This window comes from Perna viridis, chromosome 11 (genome assembly GCF_037379345.1).
Source record: "Perna viridis isolate PV_CMFRI_1.1 ecotype Kerala chromosome 11, ASM3737934v1, whole genome shotgun sequence".
NCBI classification, from domain to species: domain Eukaryota; kingdom Metazoa; phylum Mollusca; class Bivalvia; order Mytilida; family Mytilidae; genus Perna; species Perna viridis.
In genome coordinates, this window is record NC_142455.1 from 19,335,386 (window position 1) to 19,357,049 (window position 21,664).

A 21,664-nucleotide genomic window follows, 5' to 3' on the forward strand; every position below is an offset into this window, starting at 1 on the left:
CTTTTTCATCTGCCTGTACACAATAACAGTGCATTGACGACATATAATTGATATACAGATTTGGCTCATACTGGTGAAAATACTCAACACAGCCTCACATTTTCGCATGGTTCTAAGCCTCATTAATATATCAATATTATGTTAAGTCAGTGCACTGTTATTGTCTATACATATTTTTTAAGTAGAATTCTTGAAAAATTTAGTTTTTCTTTTATAACTAACGGAAAACAATGAAAATTCAGTCAAATCAAAGAAACCATTGTAATTTCACTATATATTCACTTTTATATCCTAAATACAGAAGATGTCAATTCCCTGATAGTTTCCTGTGGTTACCAGACGACACATCTACTTCCTGTACTTGGAGGTCGTCTTGACCCATCACACTTTCGTAGGATCAATCTTGGAGGTTACCACTTAGAAGCTTTCATGCAGAGACTGTTACAGCTGAAATATCCTGGACACTTTGCTGCAGTGTCACTTACTAGAGCAGAAGTAATACATGTTTTTTTTTGTATGGTGGTATATTGATAATTGTTATTTCTGGAATTACAATCTGTAATGACCATTTATAAAGTTGAGGGGCATAATATTTTCTGTCTGTTTATCTGCCCATCAGTTTGAATTTGGGTTTATTTTTTTTATGGCTGATATGGTTGTTTTGTCATGAAACTTCTTACACATTTCTTTGTTATGATAAAAACTTTACACAATACATGTACATACATGTACTATGTATAATGTTAATGCTATTTGATGCTTTTGAGTTTGGCATCAGTAGTGCAACCCATTTATTTTAGAAGATTTTTTTTCTCACTTTAGACAAGAATATTCTTATTTTTAGCAATGTGAAATTTCTGTGGGATGTTTGTGGCATTTATGACTTCATGTAAATACAAAGGAATTTGGCAAGCAGAGTGTGGTGATTCTGGTACTAATCACAAAATTATTTTTTTAAAGTGAGGAAAAGAATGAAAAACCACTAGAAATTGCTAGGAAATGTCAGTCACCCGTAGGTAAGATTGAAAGACGATCTTCATCAGAGAACTCAAAATCTTACCCTAGAGTGTCTGAGATTTGTCTGTCTTGCAAGCTCATCAACCTTAGATTCTTTATATGGATGGTGTTTTGTCGATTTTCAATATATGTAGAATGTAAGACCAGAACTATAGATGGCTAGAAAATATTCTGATGAAAGTGATGAAATTTGTTGACATAGAAGTAGACGATTCCCCAAGTGCGGAGGCACTGTCTTATCTTTTAATATGTTATGTTGATAAATATGAGTTTATATTTATTTATTTATTTAAGAATAATTATAAGATATTATTGGCGGTGTAGAAATGTATAAGCTTTCCCAGAAAACTTATACATTCTCCTCACTGAATGAGACGTCGCCCATAGCAACATGGCAGTGCACCATGATAATAGAATGAGCTCCGTCCATCATAGGCTTAGGCTAAAATCATATCATCAAATTTTTAAAAATTGTTATTTCAAGTGTAAGGTTTATAATGAATGGTATAAAACAGTTCTATAGTGTTAGTTTGATTTTCATAATGACATAACTGTCATAGTATATGGTTTATTTTGTAGGAGTTAGTTCGTGACCATTGTCACTTAGCAACAGATTACCATAGTGATTTACATGAGTGGGTATCTGATGATTATTATGATGACCATGTTCACAAAATACAGTTACCATATACTAATGTAAGTGAAATGAACTTGTATGAAATATTGTTAAAAAAAAATAAAAAATAAAAAAATAAACAGGATGATTTAATACAATATTGTTCTGTCAAAATATTACAGTGTAGGCATCGATGTAGATGGGTGGTCAAAGATTTTTTTCTGTGCATTAGAAGATTTTTTATTTTACAAAACATTTTTTATTTTACATAATATTTACTTTGGATTTGGTTGATTTCTGTTGGTCCTTATATATCATCCCTTGTGACAGAGGTTGAAATCATGATACAATTTTTGGATACAACTATATGTGTCATGGTTTTCAGAAATCCACAAAAGCTCATAGTTTTGAGTCTAAAAAAGATGATGATATCTACACCTACATGTATGTTTTGAATTATGATAGGTTTAATTCTAAGCATGTTCATGTTATAGGCGCCAGGAAATCAGATTTCTGCTGAACAGCAAAAGGAAAAAAGAGAGCAACAGATCAAACGACTGAAAGAAGTTACTGCAAAGAGAAGGATGGAAAAGGTACATAGAAATTTCTGAGGAAAATATTACAACTTCCAAAAGTGTATAAAATGATTTTATTACTCGGTAACTTACAGATTTCAGGGAATATTTGTTGCAAGCTTAATCTAAAAGAATAACTGTAATTTTTTTATATTAGAAAAAGTTGAATGTTAAAAATAATTCTGGTCAGTTATAGCTCACCGAAGTATAGTATTTTTGATTACCGGTAGTCTGTCTGTCAGTCATCGCTTTGTTATTGTCTATAAGGCATATTCTTTATTTGTCAGATTTCTTTCAAATTTGGGTGAGGTGTTGTTGACCATAACTAATTTTCACCAAACTCTGTTGAGGGTGACCATTTTGGGGTATATGTATCAAGTGTGAAGGCATGGGTTATGTGATTATTTAGTACAGTCGACTCCACTTAATCGCATATCGCTTTATTGCATATTTCGATTATTAGCATAATTTTCTCCTGCACAAAACCATTTCCTATTATTCTATTGGGGAAAAAATCGCTTATTTGCATAGGCTTTGGAGGTGCATTTCGGTTTATTGCATAGAGAATTTTGCCTCGTCCAGGTTAAGACAGGTTTCCCAAATTCTACTTTAAGCCTTCGGGTCATAAATATGTCAATCATATTTATTGTTGTAAAAACTAGATTATCATCAATCAGGAGGTGTTAATAATGGATTAAAAAAATCATGGACATAAAAGACAATATAAATGATTTCTAATTACATTAAAATAAACAAGCACCTAGGTGAACAATGACTTCTGACGACATGCCGAACATCATCTTATGATGCGGCTTGAGGTTCGGCTTGGGGTATTTTTTGTCCCTATTTATATTCTTCCGACTACAAATGATTATCAATGTAATTTTAATTTTCTTTAATGAGCTAAACAGTTTTGAGTGAGCTTGGGTTACTAGGCATAAATATTATACGAAAATTAAAAGTCATTCATTCAGTACAATGTCTAATGAAATTCAACTACCCTAAGGTGCCCCATTCTATCCACACTTCATAGGAATATATCGAGGTCAATGACGCGTATAATACACAACTATCAGTGTACAATGAACAGAGGAATAAAAACACACAGACCATTGCAAAAGCCCACCAACTGCAAACATTGATGAATATTACACTGAATCCTGGCTGATATATGAAATATGGGATTTGCTTCCGTAGAAAGGTCAGGAAATTACTTGACTATTTATAGATGAGAAACACATGGTTTTACTTATAAATACACACAACGTAAAGAAGGTCAATAAACAAGACAAACACAATATATATTATTATTTATTGATAAAAGAACAATACAATGAGAAGGTCTATAACAATTAAATACATGTACCAGATCAGAAATGTTGAGCAGTGATATCCCTGGTTGATCCACTGTATCGTGGTCTTACCTGAACTCACACTTCCGGTAAAATCGTAATTCGGTTATAAGAATAGCCCGGTTATTTGCATAATTTTTACTGGCAAATAGGCTATGCAATTAAGCGGAATCCACTGTATTTAGTTTCATTATGTAGATGTACATATTGTGTGGAAGTTTCATTCTTATATCATTGTTTATAAAGTAAATATCGGTACTACACAAGATTTATTTCTCTAATTTGTTTCCATACTGTGGAAGTAAGTTAATTTAATAGACAACAAAATTTAAACAGTATTGCAGTAATTTTATGTCACCTTAGATTCGATCGAACTATAAATTTATTCTGTCTTGTTTTTCTAGTTAGCTTCAGATGAACAAAAGTTACAGGAACTGATGAGTATTCAGGAATTACTGGAAGATGAAGATGATGAAGCATTTGATGTGAGTAATGAGTATTTAAGTATCAATACATTGACACAGAAGCATAATTTTTGATTCCATAGGGTTCCATACATTTTGTTACTGACATTTTTGGTTGTAGCTTTGACCATATCATTTATGTGGATATAAAAGGACCACTCAAATCGACCAGAAAACATTAGGGATACTCCACTTGAAATATTGGTTGATGGAGTGTGATTTATTATTCCAGTATTCTCCAAACCCCAAGGTAATGCCTAAATGTCCTCCAGAGTCCAGAACACCAAAACAATTCTTGAAACTGGCATTTGGTTCACTTCCAAAAATATTCTTATCAGTAAATACTTTTAATTTTATCCATATTTTTGTCAAGCATTCCAAAGATTTTAATGTATGTAATACACTTTACTCTTAGTAATTAATGTAACTGATATTCTTGCATGACATCCAAGTATTGGTTGGAATCTAGTGTCAGTCCAGAACTACTTTTTCATCTGACTCAGATCAAAGTTCATTAGGAATACTGGGTCAAATGTTTTTGAATTTGTGTTAAAAATGAACAAAAATTTGTTTCTGTTTGATAGGCTAAACACCATTTAGGAGATTGTGAACGGGGCATTATAGTTCCTGTTTATAATCCTTAACACACTTTTTATTCACTTTAATGATCAGATGGAACCAATCAAAAGGAATGGGATAGTACATTAAAACATTTGATTAAGATAATTTCAAGGCCATTTATGTTTCACTGTTGAAAGTGGTGTATGATTAGAATTATAGATGTGTCAATGATTCATGAAAACATGTTTTTCACATTTTTTTGTGCTTGTTAAAAAAACTCATAAACCATTTACCAACCTGTTTTTTTAAAATAGGGAAAGTAGATGGCCCAGGAAGATAACTTAGTTTTCAGTAAATCAAGAGTCATTGCATTATGGTTTGATTACAGAGAGCTCTACAAAATACTTCCTTTGACAATCCAGAGGAACTTCAGGAAGAGATTAACAGACTGACAGTTGGTATACAGAGAAACAGAGCTAAAGTTCTGGGTATAGAGCCTCCACCTGAAGAAGATGTGAGTATGATGTACAGTCGAACTTCACTTGCTCGAACTCGGATGGCTCAAACACCTGGGATTTCTTGAACACAATTCAAAGTACCAAAATTTTCTCCTATATAATCAAGATAAATAACCTTGGATTTTTAACTTTGGTTTCTTGAAAACTCGAACTGACTAGTCGGTCCGTTCGGTAATAAATCTTAGAGAATAACCCTCACCAACTCGAACTCGTCAGCCATTTTGTCAGCTTGGGTTATAAAAGATGTGAAAAACTGAAACCCTATCATTAATCAGTGTCATTTTAGTTAATTACAAGTAATATTTAAGTCATCACTAATTAGGTAGTTTTGATCTTAACATAAAACTGATTGAAGTTCGAGATTGTTCCGAAGTCGGTATGTTGAAACCATGAAAGAAAATTGAATGAAAACAAATTATTGACCAATGAACCCACTCTCTGGACATTTTTAAAAGAAAACACAGCATTCAACGTAATCTTCCGAAAGCGAATGAAAAAGATCCATAAACTAACACAACTTCGGAAAAGTAAGCAATTTCTAACGATAAAGTCGAACTTGGACCGGCAATGAAAGAAATCCGGAAATGTACGAACTTCAATTTCTTGAACTCCCGATAACTCGAATACATTTCAATGGTCCCTTGGAGTTCGAGCTACCAAGGTTTGACTGTATTAACGTTATAGACCAAGGTAGATTCTTTACGTTGTTTAATAAGTATTAATTATAATAGCCCTAAGAGAAATTACATGGCCAAACTTGCCACACATATCATTTGAAACATGATAATCATATGAAATGAGCGTGATATGATAATCATATGTCTTCAAGGCAAAATTAACCATATGATTACCATATGTGGCAAATTTACTGAGTACATCATTTCATTAGTCAGTCATTTTATAAACAAACAGCTTTGTTGCTATATTCTCCTCTTCTGGAATTGTTATGTAACTTGACTGAGTTATCTGTTGCTTTCTATTTTCTCCTTTATCTATTGAGTAAGACTGAAACTTAAAACTATAACAATATTTGACAAACTTTCTAAGATTTGAAACCAGGAAGGAAATTCCTTTTCAGGATATTGCATCCTCCTCTTGTCCTAATGTACAAGCTCTCAATTTCTCCAACACTGAGGATAATGTTTTGCATTTTTCTAATGTCAAAAAAACTTTGTTTTAAGAATAAGAAGAAAGTATATGACTTGTTAGAAATCCCTGATGACCAACTGACTGCAGACCAACTCCAGGCTAAGAAGAAACAAAGAATGTTGAAGAATGCCAGAGAAGGGAGGGCTAGAACTCAGGCTCTTCAAAGAGAACAGAGACAAAAGGTAGTACAAGCATTAACTTAAACATGGCACAATGCTAGAAACAATAGAAACAATCAGAAAGGTGCTATTTAAATGCTATAGAAGAACTTTTATAAGTCCATGCAAAAAACAGGCAGTGGATTGCACATGACAAATTTTGTTTCAAAACAATTTCATACCACAACTGCATCCTTTCTCAATGTTAAATATTGGTTTTTGTTAAACTGCAACAGTTAAAGAGAAAAAAAAATACAAAGAAAGCATTGAATTTCATTGAAAAAGAATGATAACTTTTTGTATTTGTGCAAACTTTGGTTGCTTTGTTAGGGAACTTTAAAAATTGTTTTTCTGAGACACTCATTGTCGCTTAAAAGAATCTTTTTACCATTTGACATACCAATGATATAAACATTACATGGAAACAATAAAATTGGTGGGATAAAATTTACCCTGTTCCATTCATATCATAGGATCTGCCTGATTTTTACATGGACAGCCTGTTAATAAAGTCACAGTTGTTTTACAGGTTTAAATTTGTGCCTTTGAACTACTGGTTATATCTCCCACTCAAAAATGGAGAGGGTATATAGTGATAGGGTTGTCTATCCATTTTCTTTTCTTCCTTCCTTTTGTCATCCTTCAATCCTTCCTACTGAAGTTTCCACAGAATCATTGTAACATGTTACCATTGTGCACCTCATATCCTAATCCATTTGACGGTTTCACATGGCAAAATATTTATCATATGGATATGATAACCCATCTCTTATTTGTTACTCCTCCTACCCAGCTACATGAAATTTAATGAAACTTTCACAGTCTCCATTACATATTCCAATTGTGCACCTCATATGTCAGGTTTTGATCCAAATTAATTTGGAGGTCAAAAGTGCATGCCATCCAAAGGGGAGTGAGGTTATCAAATTAGTGTTTTTCTAGTTTTAATTGTAATTTTCTTATGACATTGTTTGTTCTTAAGGAGGTAGATCTAGGGTTAGGGACATAATTCTTCAAATCAGTGATATGTTTGTATCATATTAAATTTCACCAAAGCCTGTCAAGCTGCCGTTTGAATCAGAATGAAATCAGTCCAAGTTACTTTGATGTATCAATATGTAAAATTGTGAATGCAAAAGTGCCAATGATTTGAAAGAGTTGTGTCCCTTACCCTAGGTCTACCTCCTTAAATGGTCAAAATGTTTACCAGCACTTTTTATTCTTTTTTTATAATTTACAAAATGCAAGTTCTTTGATACAAAGCAGTTCTATCCTGACATTAAATAAAATAAACCACATTGCAAACTCACTGACTGCCATCACTATTTATAAATTAGCATTGATACGGAATTCACTTTTTTAAAAATTAAATTGTAATATTTTGTTTTGAATTTTATAGGAATTGGAAGAGGAGAAGAAATTAGAAGAGAAAAGAAAAAGAGATTTTACTGGCTGGTTAAAGGAAGTGAGAGGGAGGAGACAGGTATTTTTACATGGATCAGTTAAAGGCATACCCGTTAAATCACCCACATTATGGGGGTGCCTCTCACAAACTCAGTGAAAGTTTAGAATATCCCACATAGAACTGTAAGATCTGTGGGAGGTTTTTGGTTTCAATTATTATATTTTCTGTGAGAGATAATCTCCCACATTTACTGTTCCAAAGGTTAACAGGTATGTAATGACTATTTTGTGAAATTTTCATTTGATATACCATTCTGACTGATATTTTTCTTTACTAGGGATGATTTTCTTCTGTTTTTAGTGGATTTCTGCTATTTTAAATCTGAATTTTACAGTTATGATTCTTTTTTACTGTATATTGTAAGACTTGGAACCGTGATGGGACATGGAGGTACGATGGTCGCGTGGAGGTGTGATGGTAGTACGCCGAAGTGCGTTTACAATCACACTGAACTGCGATGGTTAGACATGATTGTTGACTGCCAATAGCAACACAGAAATGCGTCTGCCACTACAAGGAGTTGCATTTTTTTTTACTTCTCAGAAATGTTTTAACTATGATGAAGATTTTTTCCATTGATACCGTAAATATGAGATTATCTTGAATTTTTTTAGATATGATATTAGTTTACATTCAATCAGAAAAAAAAACTTTGCTTTCATTTCGTTCATACTTTCAAGTATTGAGGAAATTATAAAAACAAAATTAATAACTGTAGTTCATTTTTTCCTACACCCAGTGGAATATTGAATAAAACTTGCAGTCTCTTTACTCTTTTACATTTGAATATTTCTTGATTAACTAAGCTATAGAATGGATAGTTCTAAGACTTATGTGTTAGTGTATGAACTACATGTACATGTCCTACCTAAAACACATCTGATCGATAGTACTTGTAGAATTTGCAAGTACAAATATTATGTAGTATATGACGGCGCTTTTTTTCTCTGTATGTGTGTCATCCTATACACTGTTGCTAAGGTCATCAAAGAATGATTGATACTACATAGGTCTAAATTGGATGGATTAACGGATTATATGTAATATGAAGAGAAAAGTACCAGTCTGGTCCACTGGAACTTAATTTGTGTCTTCGACATTCCAATACACTCTTTGAACTGGTATATATTGTAATTACTATTTCGCCTTTCACTATAAGGTATGTTTCATGATTCGTTGTGAAAGCTTGTCTTACTTTTTCATAAGATAAAAAATCCATGATATTAAATTTATAAAAAAAACGATTACAAATTGGACCCAGTAACATGTAAATCTTTTCATTTTATCTAATATAGTTTTAGATGCTCGCAATACGACTTTCAATATCCGCCATCTTATGTTACCCGTAGCTACAGTTTATGTTTCTCGAATCACCTCGAGTATTGTACATAATTTTTAAGTTTTGATACTGCATTAAATACATGTACTGTTAACACTCAAAATTAGTAATGATGCATGCTACGTTTATTTATACAGGCAACAATGTACTAGCTACTTTCATGACTTTCCTTTTAGTTTGTTAGTTTTCTCTGTAACATTGTACGGGCATATGCACGTAAAATTTCGTAGCGACGTTGAATGGGGTACCAACGCACTTTTTGCGTTAAACATCCAACATACTTCAGCGTTTACCAGCACAGATCAGTGCGACCATCGCACTTCCAAGTCTCACATATTTACTTCCAAATTTGCAAATTTCCGCTTTGTATGTTGGTTTTGTAAAATCATCTCTGCTTTACCAGTGCGGTTAGGAGAGAAAGGATATTATTACTCTAAAAGGCTCATGGTATTGTCAATGCAAATAACAACAATATATTTTAGCAGAGTTGAAGTTGTTTAGACATGAATGTTGTACATTATTTTGTCTTCAGAATTTTTAATGGTTGCTCTGATCATATGTTTCATTTTATTAAATCACTCTTTGGTTCAATGGAGGTTGTTAACATTTTACAGCTAGTGTACACTGTGTTGTTTTGTTTATCTATCCACATTTTCCTCAAGATTAAAATGGTTTCATTTGATATTTATCTATAAAAAAAAACCTATCAGAGTGTGGCTATATTGCAATCATTTTGCCTGTTTGTCTATTACAAATTGAACAGAAAAGGGTTTTATTGAATGAATTATTTTGTATAGCAGTCAATCTGAATATTTCAGAAACTGTTAGATGCTAGAACAGCCAGAAAACAAAGGAAAACAGATATGGCCAAAAGACGTACACTAGCTTCACAACAGAGAATGAAAATGATCACACAACTAGCAGCAAGTATGGACCTTTGATTATAGCCGGTTGATAATGCCCGTCTCACTTCAGATTCAATATTTGTGCTAGTTGTGGCAAATGGGTTATTTCCCTTTGTGTCTAGAAATTACCACTGGTGACAAATGGGTTATTTCCCTTTGTGCCGAGAAATTACCACTGGTGACAAATGGGTTATTTTCCTTTGTGTCGTGAAATTATCACTGGTGACATATCGGTTATTTCCCTTTATTTCTTGTTCACTTTAGGATGAATAAACCTTAAATTGTTTTTTTTTTCTTCAGGAATCATGCATTTAACAAACTGTTTTTTATTCATTGATTGGAGTATTTGAATATAAATCTTAAAATCCGACAATCTTTATTCATTCCACAGAGATCTTGAAAAGACAGCAAAAAGAAAATTCTCTCCTTTCTAACAGAAATTCTAAACAGGTATATTTTTGGCATGAAATGTGAATTTTATTTTTGCTGAATCTAATTTGTGCCGTCTGAAGCAGTACTTGCTAAACTCACCACAAATTTCAAGCTGGGAAAGTAAAATTTAAATCGTATTTAAAAATTCCAGTTTTTTTGGTCTTTTGATGACTTCAAAAATAATGTTAAAATTAGATTGCCACAAAAATATTTCCAGTTAAACAGTACCTCCTATAAACTGACTGAGACCTTTTTTATTATCTGTTTTGGTATACAAATGAATATTACATTAACAGGTGAAAGTGGATCTGCAAAGAAGAAGGTGGATACCTTTGGACAGAATGATGCTGACTGGGATGTATATAAAGAAATTGTAAGACGATAAAATGCTACTGTAGGTTAGATTAAAGGACCTGTCTTTATGGTTGTTTTTAATTGTATTTTTGTCCCCTTTTTATTCTTTTTTGTTGGCTTTATAACATCAGGTATGATAAAATAGTGAAAATTTTTTGTGATAAATGCATAAGTATTTTCAGCTTCCTTTTTCATATGGCAGCAAAAAAAATGGCACTATCATCCAAGTCATCATCTGTAAACACTTAGTTTTGAACATTAATTGGTAAGCCTTGAATTATACAGCAAGGTTCTGAACAGCAAAATGAAGGTTGATATAGATTTTTGGGATTATGCCCCTAACCATTCTGGAATTAGTGGCCAGAAACAACATTTTATGAAATTTAATTTCATAACTGCAGTAAAGCATGTAGATGTCTATGATATTGTACCACAATTTTTTATACCTAGAAGGATAGACTTTGATTGATTTTGAGGGTTAAGATTTGAACTGTTTAGAAATTTGGTACCAAAACAGGGATCTGAAACAAGCAAATTCCTGATGTCCAGACAATAGCCTGACTATAAGTAATTGGATCACCTAATATTTGGACAACAACTCTACTATGAGGAAATAAATCTCTGTCAAATTGTACTATAAGATGCCATATTACATAAGGTAGTCTGGGATTGATTTTGGGGGTTGTGATGCACCAATTAAGAATTAATGGTCACAAAGGGGCCAGAAACAAGCATTTTTCTGATTCCTGAATGACAACCTGAGGAAAAAGAATTGGATCACTTTTAAATTGTACCACAGAATGGCATACCCCAATAGGAAAGTTAGGATTGATTTTGGAGGCTTTGACTGTAACCATTTAGAAATTAAGAGCCAAAAAGGGGCACTTTTATTCTGATCATACCAGTACTCTTATCCTGTATCAAATGTCTAAAGTATGTAATTCCAATCAAAATTCAAAGCTGTATCATTTTTGAAAAAATGTGTCCATACTGTTCAGGGTTTGACATCTGTGGTCCTTCTAGCTGCACCCTTTGAAGTATTTTCTTCATTTATTGTGTTTATTTACCTTATTTAATGTATTCCAACAAACATTGATTATTTGCATAAAGTATTATTTTAATTTTTATTGTTAAAATACCTATTTCCTTCAAGTACAGCAAAAAACCTACTACATAGTATTTTGTTTCAAATGTTACAAGAAGTTGACTGTGACCTCTGACCTTATTGAACTGGAATAGCCCTAGGCAAATACCAATTTTGCTAATTGAATTAATCTATTGTAACTGAATATGGTTTAAACTCTGTGATTATTCCCTAGGCAAATACCAATTTTGCTAATTGAATTAATCTATTGTAACTGAATATGGTTTAAACTCTGTGATTATTTAAATAGACACCTTCACTCATGCAGTTAAACTGCTGTAGGAGGATTTTTCACATAGAAAAAAATCACTCTTCTGGGTTTCATGAGGTGACCACTGGAGTGTGATAGAATAAATAAATCCCCTGTTCTGGTGAAATCAATGTTCAAATAACAACATTCTGTTTTCCCATTTGTTATAGTTCTCTAGAAGTTTATGTAACATGTCATATATAATAGGGACACTCTGGATAATGTGACCACCCTGTTGCAAATTTTTGTAATTTTTATTTTTATGTAACAAAAGAAATGCTTAGTGTTTTTTCACAAAATCGGTATTTTATCATTGTAATTTCAGTAAAATTGATGAAAAGATGTCTTCATATTGTTTTAGTATAAACATGTCAATTAGTAATAAACATGATACAAAAACTATACAGTTTTAACCATACATCATTAAGGCAATGTAATTCCTCTTTCATCCTAAAGACAACCAAAAGTCTTTTTCTTGTAAGTAAAAATCTCTTACTTTCTAGGAAAAAAATCTATTCTCAGCTGTTTAACTGCTTAAATGAAGAAGTCTATTTAAATTACCATAGAGTTTAAGCACGATTGTTACTTTGGCTATTTACCATTACCAGTACTTGATACTACATGTATGATCTTTCTGGCTCTTTACAGCACCCAACAAATGCAGATAGTGATTCTGATGCGGAGGAGGACCAAATTGAAGAACTTGAAGCCATGCTGAGGGAACATGATCCTGAATATCAAAAGTAAGTAGAACTTGAGGCCATGCTGAGGAAACATGATCCTGAATATCAAAAGTAAGTAGAACTTGAGGCCATGCTGAGGAAACATGATCCTGGATATCAAAAGTAAGTAGAACTTGAGGCCATGCTGAGGAAACATGATCCTGAATATCAAAAGTAAGTAGAACTTAAGGCCATGCTGAGGAAACATGATCCTGCATATCAAATGTAAGTAGAACTTAAGGCCATGCTGAGGAAACATGATCCTGAATATCAAAAGCAAGTAGAACTTGAGGCCATGCTGAGGAAACATGATCCTGGATATCAAATATAAGTAGAACTTGAGGTAATACTGATGTCAGAAAGTAAAATGAAAGTCATTATCTCATTGTTATTGTTACTGCAGAACTATTCTTACCTGATCATGTTAGTATAACCCTGTTTATCAGCTTGAGGTATGTAGTGCTTATTCTGTCTATCCCTTTGTCAGTCCATCCCTAGTTTCCATCTGTAATTCTTCTGTAATCACTGGAAGGAAATCTATGAAACTTTGCAAGTTCTTCATCAGATGATAGATGTCATTGTGCATCTCCATCTGAATGGGTTCCCTTCACTGTTTTTGAGAGTGTGATTATCATCTATAGAGAGTTTTGCTCACACTTTTTACTAGTTTTGTTTATGTTTACAGAGAATTTGATTTAGGAGGAGAAGAATTTGATATTGCTGAATATTACAGACTACATTTAGCTATAGAGAGAATAAGGTCAGTGCACTTACATGCACAGTTCCTGAACCAATCAGCACAAAGATTTGACGGATCAATGACCGTTGACTGATTGATCGCTGACGGATTGATAACCGATGACTGGTGACCAATCTGATCACATTTTTGTTATGTAAAATGATGGATGATCTGTTAAAAATAAAAGTATTAATTGATGTTTAAATCTACTTCATTATGTTAAAATGTGTAAAATTGACAAATTTGACAATGGAATCTGTAAAATATATTGACAGCTCTGTGGTCACATAATGTGATCACCAGTTTGATGTATTGGTTTGACGGATCGATGACCGATCAGAAACTGATCAGTGATTGATGACCAATCGCTATTTTTGTTGCACAGACCGGTTCAGTTACTGTATATGTAAAATATTTTTGGGTGTCATATCGTCTTCCTAATGTTGTTGGCATTTTGTTTAAATGATTACCTACAGGCAAATTGATTTTTAAAAGTGAATGATCATATTTTGACCAGGAATGCTGAAGTCTGAAAAGATTTAGCAAGTACATGAATGAGTAAACTCTTCCATAGGAAATTACCTAAACCATCAATGATATCAAGTAACATGTGTGTCTCAATATCGAAGTATTTATTGTTTCGGTGAGAAAATCTGTCAATTAAAAAAAAGTATTATTTTACACGTGAAATATAAAAATTGATCATGCTGGAAAAATTTGAGAAATGACTGCTTTCTACACATTAATGGATAATTTCTTAATTCATTGGAGTTAATGTTTCAAATCTTTACCAGTCTTCACACAGATCATAGTGCATATATTTTAAAAATATCATTGTCTTACAGAGTTCCTGAGTTGTTGTTCCAACCATCAATGCTGGGTATTGAACAAGCTGGAATATCAGAAACAATGGACTTTCTATTGAGAAAATATGATGACAACAGACAGAAACAACTTGTACAGGTATACTGTCTAAATTTTTAGAAGGTAGTGACTTTCCTACTGTTCTGGGGTAGAGGCCAGGGGCATATACAATTAAGAAAAAGAGCATGATCTTGCGACGTTGGGAGGTAATCTTTATATATTTTGTATGTATTATTTTAGTTACTTTATGTTCTTTGTTGTGTTTGTCTGTTTTCCGTGTCTGGTCTTTGTCCCTAGATGACATTCTTTTGATTTACGCTAGAATCTTGGTTCCCTTGATTACTCCTTGGCAAGGATTGTTTTTTACAACATTTGAAAAATAATTCTTAATTAAAATTCTTGATGAAAACCATTACAGTTTCCATTGTATTGATGTCCATGAGGTGACTTCTGGATAATAATTTGATACTGTAAAGTGAAGAAAGGATTTGTACATCTTACAAATATTCATTTTAATTATGTACATATCTTAAAACAATATTTCAAGTTCACTTCTGAAATTTGGGAAATTTGGAACTTATTTCTCTTTGGGAATGGGGTACAAAATCAGATCCTAAATAAGGGTTGGAAAATTATTGGAAGATGTTGTAAAAGTAACTCTTTTTGAAAGGGTTTGTTTTATATTTTTTTCTTTTGCTACTGGAGTGCTTAGATAGGTTAATACAAGGAGCAATTCTTATGCTCTAAAAGAGCAATGCATATTCATTTCACCTGCTAGAAAATTAATGAAGGGTAATAACAAAATTGCCAAACTGATTAAATCTAGGCAGTAGTCAAAAGGAAATTCTGTTTAACAATAAGCAATATAAGGGTAAAAACTGTAAAGTTGGAAACCACCTCGATGTTTCTGACTTGTTACAGGCATTGCGAAATGTAAGATTGATGAAACCATCCCACTTCCGTTACAGTTCATCATTTGCAGTATATTTCAACTCAAATGGACTGCATGGCAGATGGTCACAACTGTGGAGTATACTTATAATGATTATGGCATACCAAAATGTATCTCATAATAAAATACTCCTGTTCTATTGTATTATTTACCTATAGGCCCTTTTGTCTTAACTGTGGAGTAACATTTGTGCATGCCCAAATTTTTATGAACTTCTGCATTTAAAATTCTTTTGTTCTACCCGAAGGCCTACCTCATGGAAATACATGTCTCACATGATCATCAACTACCCTGCAGATTAGACAAAAGGGTCTATTTCTAAGTTGTAGCAACCATTTTGGTGAAAAAATTAGCTACTGGGTTTTAAGTCATGTGGGACCATCATGACTCAAGTTATTTATCATGTTCTATTGAAGGGATTCCAAGGTGCTGCACAATCCTATTTTAGATTGATTGATTGATTGGTTGAACATTCTATGGCATATATGTCATGCTTTTTAGGACAAAAACAATTGATCAAGGGAGTAGACTCTATTTTGTATTAGTATGACACGCTGAGCCTTATTGTGTTAGCTCATAGTGGTAACAATCCGTAGGCAAGCATGCCACAACTATCAGTTTCTTACTCCAAGCCAACAAGTCATCACTCTATCCCCTTAAATACTGCATGCTTGTTAGAGAAGCAGTGACTACCAATTTTAAGGTCTGGTATGACTAGGTTAGGGGTCAAACTCTTAACCTACCTCACTGAAAGCAAGCACGCTGAAACCCCCTAGGCTATTTTAGACTAGCTGAGACACTTATATACCAGATTTTGTAAAATTTCTTTTCCACTTTTTATTTCGTCCTCAAATAAATTTTCCATTTACTCCACAGAATGTGTTTCTTACTGGTGGAAATGCTCGATTCCTGAATTTCAAAGAGAGACTAGAAAAAGAGCTGCTTGAAATGAGGCCATTTCAATCCATGTTCTCTGTAACCAGAGCAGGTAATATATTTTTTTATTTTCCGTATTCATTTTCAAAAGAAAATTAAGTGTAGCATTTGACTATCAGTAATTGCTCCAAAAGGCCGTGATGATTCTGTTTAAATGGTCTAGTTTTTTTATACGACTCCTAACAATTTTTTTTTGGTGGTATAATCACATTGTCTTTTTCATCGTGAACTGTGTTGTTGGCATCCATTAGCTGTTGTTGATTTACAGAAACGTAAGCCTAATATTAAAATCATAGTTTTGGAATTTTAAGTATACCACAGGTAAAAGTTTTAGCTATTACTGTAAACATACGAATTTTCAAGGTTGCTAGTTTTTGTGAAATCTATTGAGTGAACAAGTTCAGTTAAAAAATTGTTAGCACTTTAAATGATATAAAATCAATTTCTCAGGTACTTTTTTTTTTTGTTGACTGGGAAAATATCGAAGATTACTCATGGGAATGCCACAAAAACTAATATTTTCACATTAATTCTGTCTAGATCAGGCATATCGGCCACTGGTTGTCAGGACTCCTCTTTGAATAAGGTCAAATAGGTCTTCTCTACTTATGACTAGTCAGTAAAGGGTAATTAGTTAAAAAGGATCGTGGTTTGTATTTTGTTGTTCACAAGGATGTTTCATTACTTATCATCATCAATAATTATACAGGTCAACAGGTATTTAACTTTTGACATATTGGAATAGACTGACCTTATGCACAGTCCTTTCCTTCAAAATTCTCAACAACTAGCCCAAATAATAGAGGACTGTATTGGATTCAACTAGCTCGAAACAAGAAAAGTACAAATCATTTCAGTGGCCCCAATCAATTTTTACTAGCACCAGGCATGAGGCTAGTGGCTTAAGGCGAGCAGTGTATGCAAACTGAAATTTAGAACTTTCCAATCTCTCTAACTTACTCCACTAATATACAAGTAGATAAAAAAAAAAATGTAATTAAAGTATTTACCTAAAAGGCAAATTAACAAGATTGAAATTAATTATCGATATGTGATTTGTAGTTTAATTGTTCAATTTACCCTTTATGCTCACCTGGCTATTGCCATTACTAAGGATCTGTTGTTGTTATAGTTGTCTTAGTTTTCATGTGTAAACTTTTTTTCAGACATCTTCTTCTCTTACACTACTTGACAGATTTTAATGATAGTTTGCATGAATGCAGTTTTTAGCCAATATCTTGAAAACCATAATAGGAAGAAAAAAATACTTTTTCAATTGATGAAATTATCTATATGATAAGGCCTACAAAAGTCTGTATGGGTCAAAGTGCTAGGATAGGTCTCACTAACCACTTCTGACGTTCCCATTACTTTACATGTTAAACTTGACATTTTCGAAGTTTCACTGTGAATTCCCAGGACAAATGGGACCTTAATATGGCATACCAATACGAAGCTTTAAAAAAGAGGATATTCATACTGGTGTATAAATGGTACGGTCATAGTCTAAATTTTTCACCAAATTACCTTGAAGACAAAATACTCAGAAAACCACATGTTTTCATTCACCAAAAAATGGCAGCATGGGGCAACTTACAGAGTCATGTCAGCAGTATTCATACGCACTAGTTAAAAATAATGCATATATTCTAAAAATAGACTCTCTAAGCTTTAATTTGATAGCAATATCTATTAATAGAATGAAATAAAACACTCATAATAAATAGACTTACAATTACTTTGTTTTTGGTACTACATAGGGGGGTGGCCAATTGACCCGGAAGTGGTTAGTGAGACCTTAAGGTTTTGGTGTACCTTACAACGTTTTTTTTTTTTGCATTTTCATAAAGTATAGCTCATTCCGAATAAAACAAGCCATCACACTTGATTGTACAAGGCTGCATTCCAACTCAATGCCATTTTTAATAAGTATGGTGTTGTAGAAGAAAGTTAAGATTGTAACGTCAAATAATTTACAAACGTTACTAAATTCTATAAGTGTATTTAACTATTTTTTTTATTTTTTGATAAAGCAAAAGCTTTATTCCAAATACTTATTTTAATTGTATTTGATCATACATGGTGACATGGTCATTACAAGTATAAAAAAGTGCATATTTTGCAAAAATATAGGAAAAAAAATGCCATTTTGAGAAAATTTCTTATATGAAATAAAAAAATGCACCTAATAATTAGCTAAATTTATTCTACATAATAATCAATCATTCAGTACCAACATATATATATATATACTCTGTCATGCTACTTAACCTTAAGCAATGATAGTGGTCAAAGGGCAGATAACTCTAATTACTACATACAGAATAGTAGTACATGTATGATTATTAGTATTTTTTTTTTAACAATCAGACTTTTGCGATGGAAAAAAAAACATGGTATTTTATTCCTGCGTTGGCCTTGTTAAAACATTGTTAAATATGAATAAAATTAACTGACCAATAATATAATTATAGAAAAAATAATGCACTCTTGCTAAATGCCACAATTATGACGTCATAATGCATGACGTTAGAAACACAGTGGATACAAGGATGCCCAGATCAAGAATTTCTCACAACTTTACAAAATTTAGAAAACCTGGTTCAAGGAAAAGAAGCTATTTTTATACAAGTAACAACCAACCTTCAAAAAAGTTGAAGTCTTCTCAAACAGATGAACAGGAAGATTTCCAATGTGCAGATTTTCCACAGCTTATAACACGTCTTCAATCAAATACAACCAATTTAGTCCATACAGATAAGAGATCAACTGTAATTCCGTTCAAACTCCGTCCGTATCAGCAACAACTTAAAAAAAAAGAAGAAAAAACTAAAAGACAGAAGGAAACATTTGATTCACATGAATATGGTATTGTAAAATTCTCTAAGATTAGTGATTTATTCAATAATTTTATAGTTCAACATACGAAGACCGGTTGCATGAAACCAGTAATTGAAATTTTTAAAAAATCCCATCTTGGAATTTGCATATCAGCATATATACAATGCAAATATTGCATGTTCGAATCAACACCGGTTGACCTTTTTGACAGATCAAATACAGATTCCAACCATGGATATCCATCCGGTAGTTTAAATGATGCCCTAGGGCTGGCATGTTTAAAAACAAAAATGGGAATGACAGATATACAGTTTTTATTATCGCTTTTGTCTATTAAACCACCTTCAATAACTATGTTACAAAGGAAAGTCAACAAAATTTCAGATGTAATGATAAAAATTAATGAAGAATCAATGGTTGAAAACCAAAAGATTGTAAAGGAAATAAATGCATTAAAATCATCAAATTCAAGCTCAATTTCAGTTGAGACAGATGTTAGTTATAATAACCGGCCCCGTCTTGGATACGAAGCAGGAACACAAGCGTTCTCGCCAATGATAGAAAATATAACAACAAAAAAATTAACCCTCTCATTGGATTATGTCAACAAATTATGCAGTCACAAAGTTAAAAACTGTACGAAGGCCAACTGCCGAAAAAACTATCCGGACCAAAAAACTGTGGCCTCATCAGAGGGATATATGCTACAACATAATTTAGAAAAAATTGAGAATACTGGAATTGTATCAGTTGACATGGTCACAAGCGATGCTTGTAATCAGATAAACAAAGTCTGTAAATTCAACAGAAAACCAGTACGCCATTTAACTTGCTTTTTACATAAAATGAGAACATTTCAAAAACATATACATTTCATGAAATTAGAAACATCATCAAACAAATTTGGTTTAGAAAGTTCACAGTATATAAAACAACTAGCTTTAGCATTTCGTAAGCGGATACAGAAGGAATTAGGACGCATTAAAAGAAGATGTAAACAAGAGTCAGAATTCGTAAAATTTTCTTCAATATGTATAAAAAATATTATCAATTGTTTTAGCAACAACCATAGTATGTGTGGAACATTGTCCACTGTATGTCAAGCATACAAGGAGTCTTTTCGACCAACATTTTTACCTTGCGGTAAATATTTAAATTTATGTCAGACGGATATTAATAAAATTACCGCCCATCTTAGCAAGGATTTTTCACATGCTAATTTACATGAACTATACGGATTAACAAATACTAACAAATCTGAAAGCATGCATAACCGCCTTATGACTTATATCACAAAACGAGTGACATGGAGTCGAAATTTTGGAGCTATGTGCCATTCAGCAGTTCACTCCGATACACATGGCACAGGCCATTCAACATTAATAATTGCAAAAGAAATTGGAATATCTTACTGTGAAGACAGTCCATTTTATGATCACATGATCAATATTGATACTAGAAATATTTTTCATAAAGAACGACAAAAAAGTGAACTTTATCGACAGGAGCGATACTTTAGGAAATTACACCAAGTCAATCGAAAGCTCTTAGAGAACTCTATGTACAATATGCCATCGGTATCAACTGAACTTTATAACTTTGCAATAAAACCAAAATAAAAAAAAATTCAAATAGTAACATTCTGTCTTTTAGCATACTTGCCTTATATTATTCATATAATACAGTGCTTGTAGCCTTGATGCCCAAAACATTTATTTTCTTCATAACATAAATTCTTCTGACAATTAATGGCATTAGGTTCATAGCTTAAATGTTCAATATTAATGCACAGCTTCTCATGACACAAGTGGCTCACATGCATTGAACAGTTTAATGGTTCTGCATTATTTAATAAATAAAAAGTGAGACGATGCACTCTAAGGCGTATCCTCCTGCCTCGAAAGGTTACTCTTAAAGATGGGTATCCTCCCATCACTTCACCACGGTAAATGAAACAGTTTCTGTCATCGACAGTATAAAAATTGTCAAATTTACTGAAAAGAAATGACTGTTCTTCAGAACTAATTTTGTCGTTAAAAATGACACTCATGGCTACAAGATAGTATTATATAACTGGAAACTCTGTAATATTTTATGTAAGAATGGAGTAACATGACAAATACAATACTTAAAAAAAAAACAAAGGCAAAAAAATGGAATCTGCCAGACCCTTACTGTGTAAAATGCTTTACATACAGCACAAACTAAGCATACATTTGTAGTTTATTTAATAATTTTAATACTTTTGGAGCAGAACTGAACTTCTACACAAACTTACTACCTTGCCAGTCATCTGAATGGGAAAATATTA

At 32.6% G+C, this 21,664-nt stretch overlaps 1 protein-coding gene across 3 annotated transcripts in view; it reads left to right on the top strand.

Moving 5' to 3' along the window:
* LOC148603239 (actin-related protein 5-like) overlaps nt 1-21,664 on the top strand; it is a 35,541-nt gene that overhangs the window by 8,482 nt on the left and 5,395 nt on the right. For all 3 annotated transcript variants that reach the window (XM_088551947.1, XM_088551944.1, XM_088551946.1), the window contains 13 exons: nt 302-495; nt 1,597-1,713; nt 2,128-2,226; nt 3,965-4,045; nt 4,974-5,099; nt 6,285-6,434; nt 7,810-7,893; nt 10,033-10,141; nt 10,848-10,924; nt 12,948-13,042; nt 13,707-13,781; nt 14,606-14,723; nt 16,453-16,564. In XM_088551947.1, the coding sequence (XP_088408073.1) occupies nt 302-495; nt 1,597-1,713; nt 2,128-2,226; nt 3,965-4,045; nt 4,974-5,099; nt 6,285-6,434; nt 7,810-7,893; nt 10,033-10,141; nt 10,848-10,924; nt 12,948-13,042; nt 13,707-13,781; nt 14,606-14,723; nt 16,453-16,564 (1,437 nt within the window). The remainder of the gene's footprint in view (nt 1-301; nt 496-1,596; nt 1,714-2,127; nt 2,227-3,964; nt 4,046-4,973; nt 5,100-6,284; nt 6,435-7,809; nt 7,894-10,032; nt 10,142-10,847; nt 10,925-12,947; nt 13,043-13,706; nt 13,782-14,605; nt 14,724-16,452; nt 16,565-21,664) is intronic.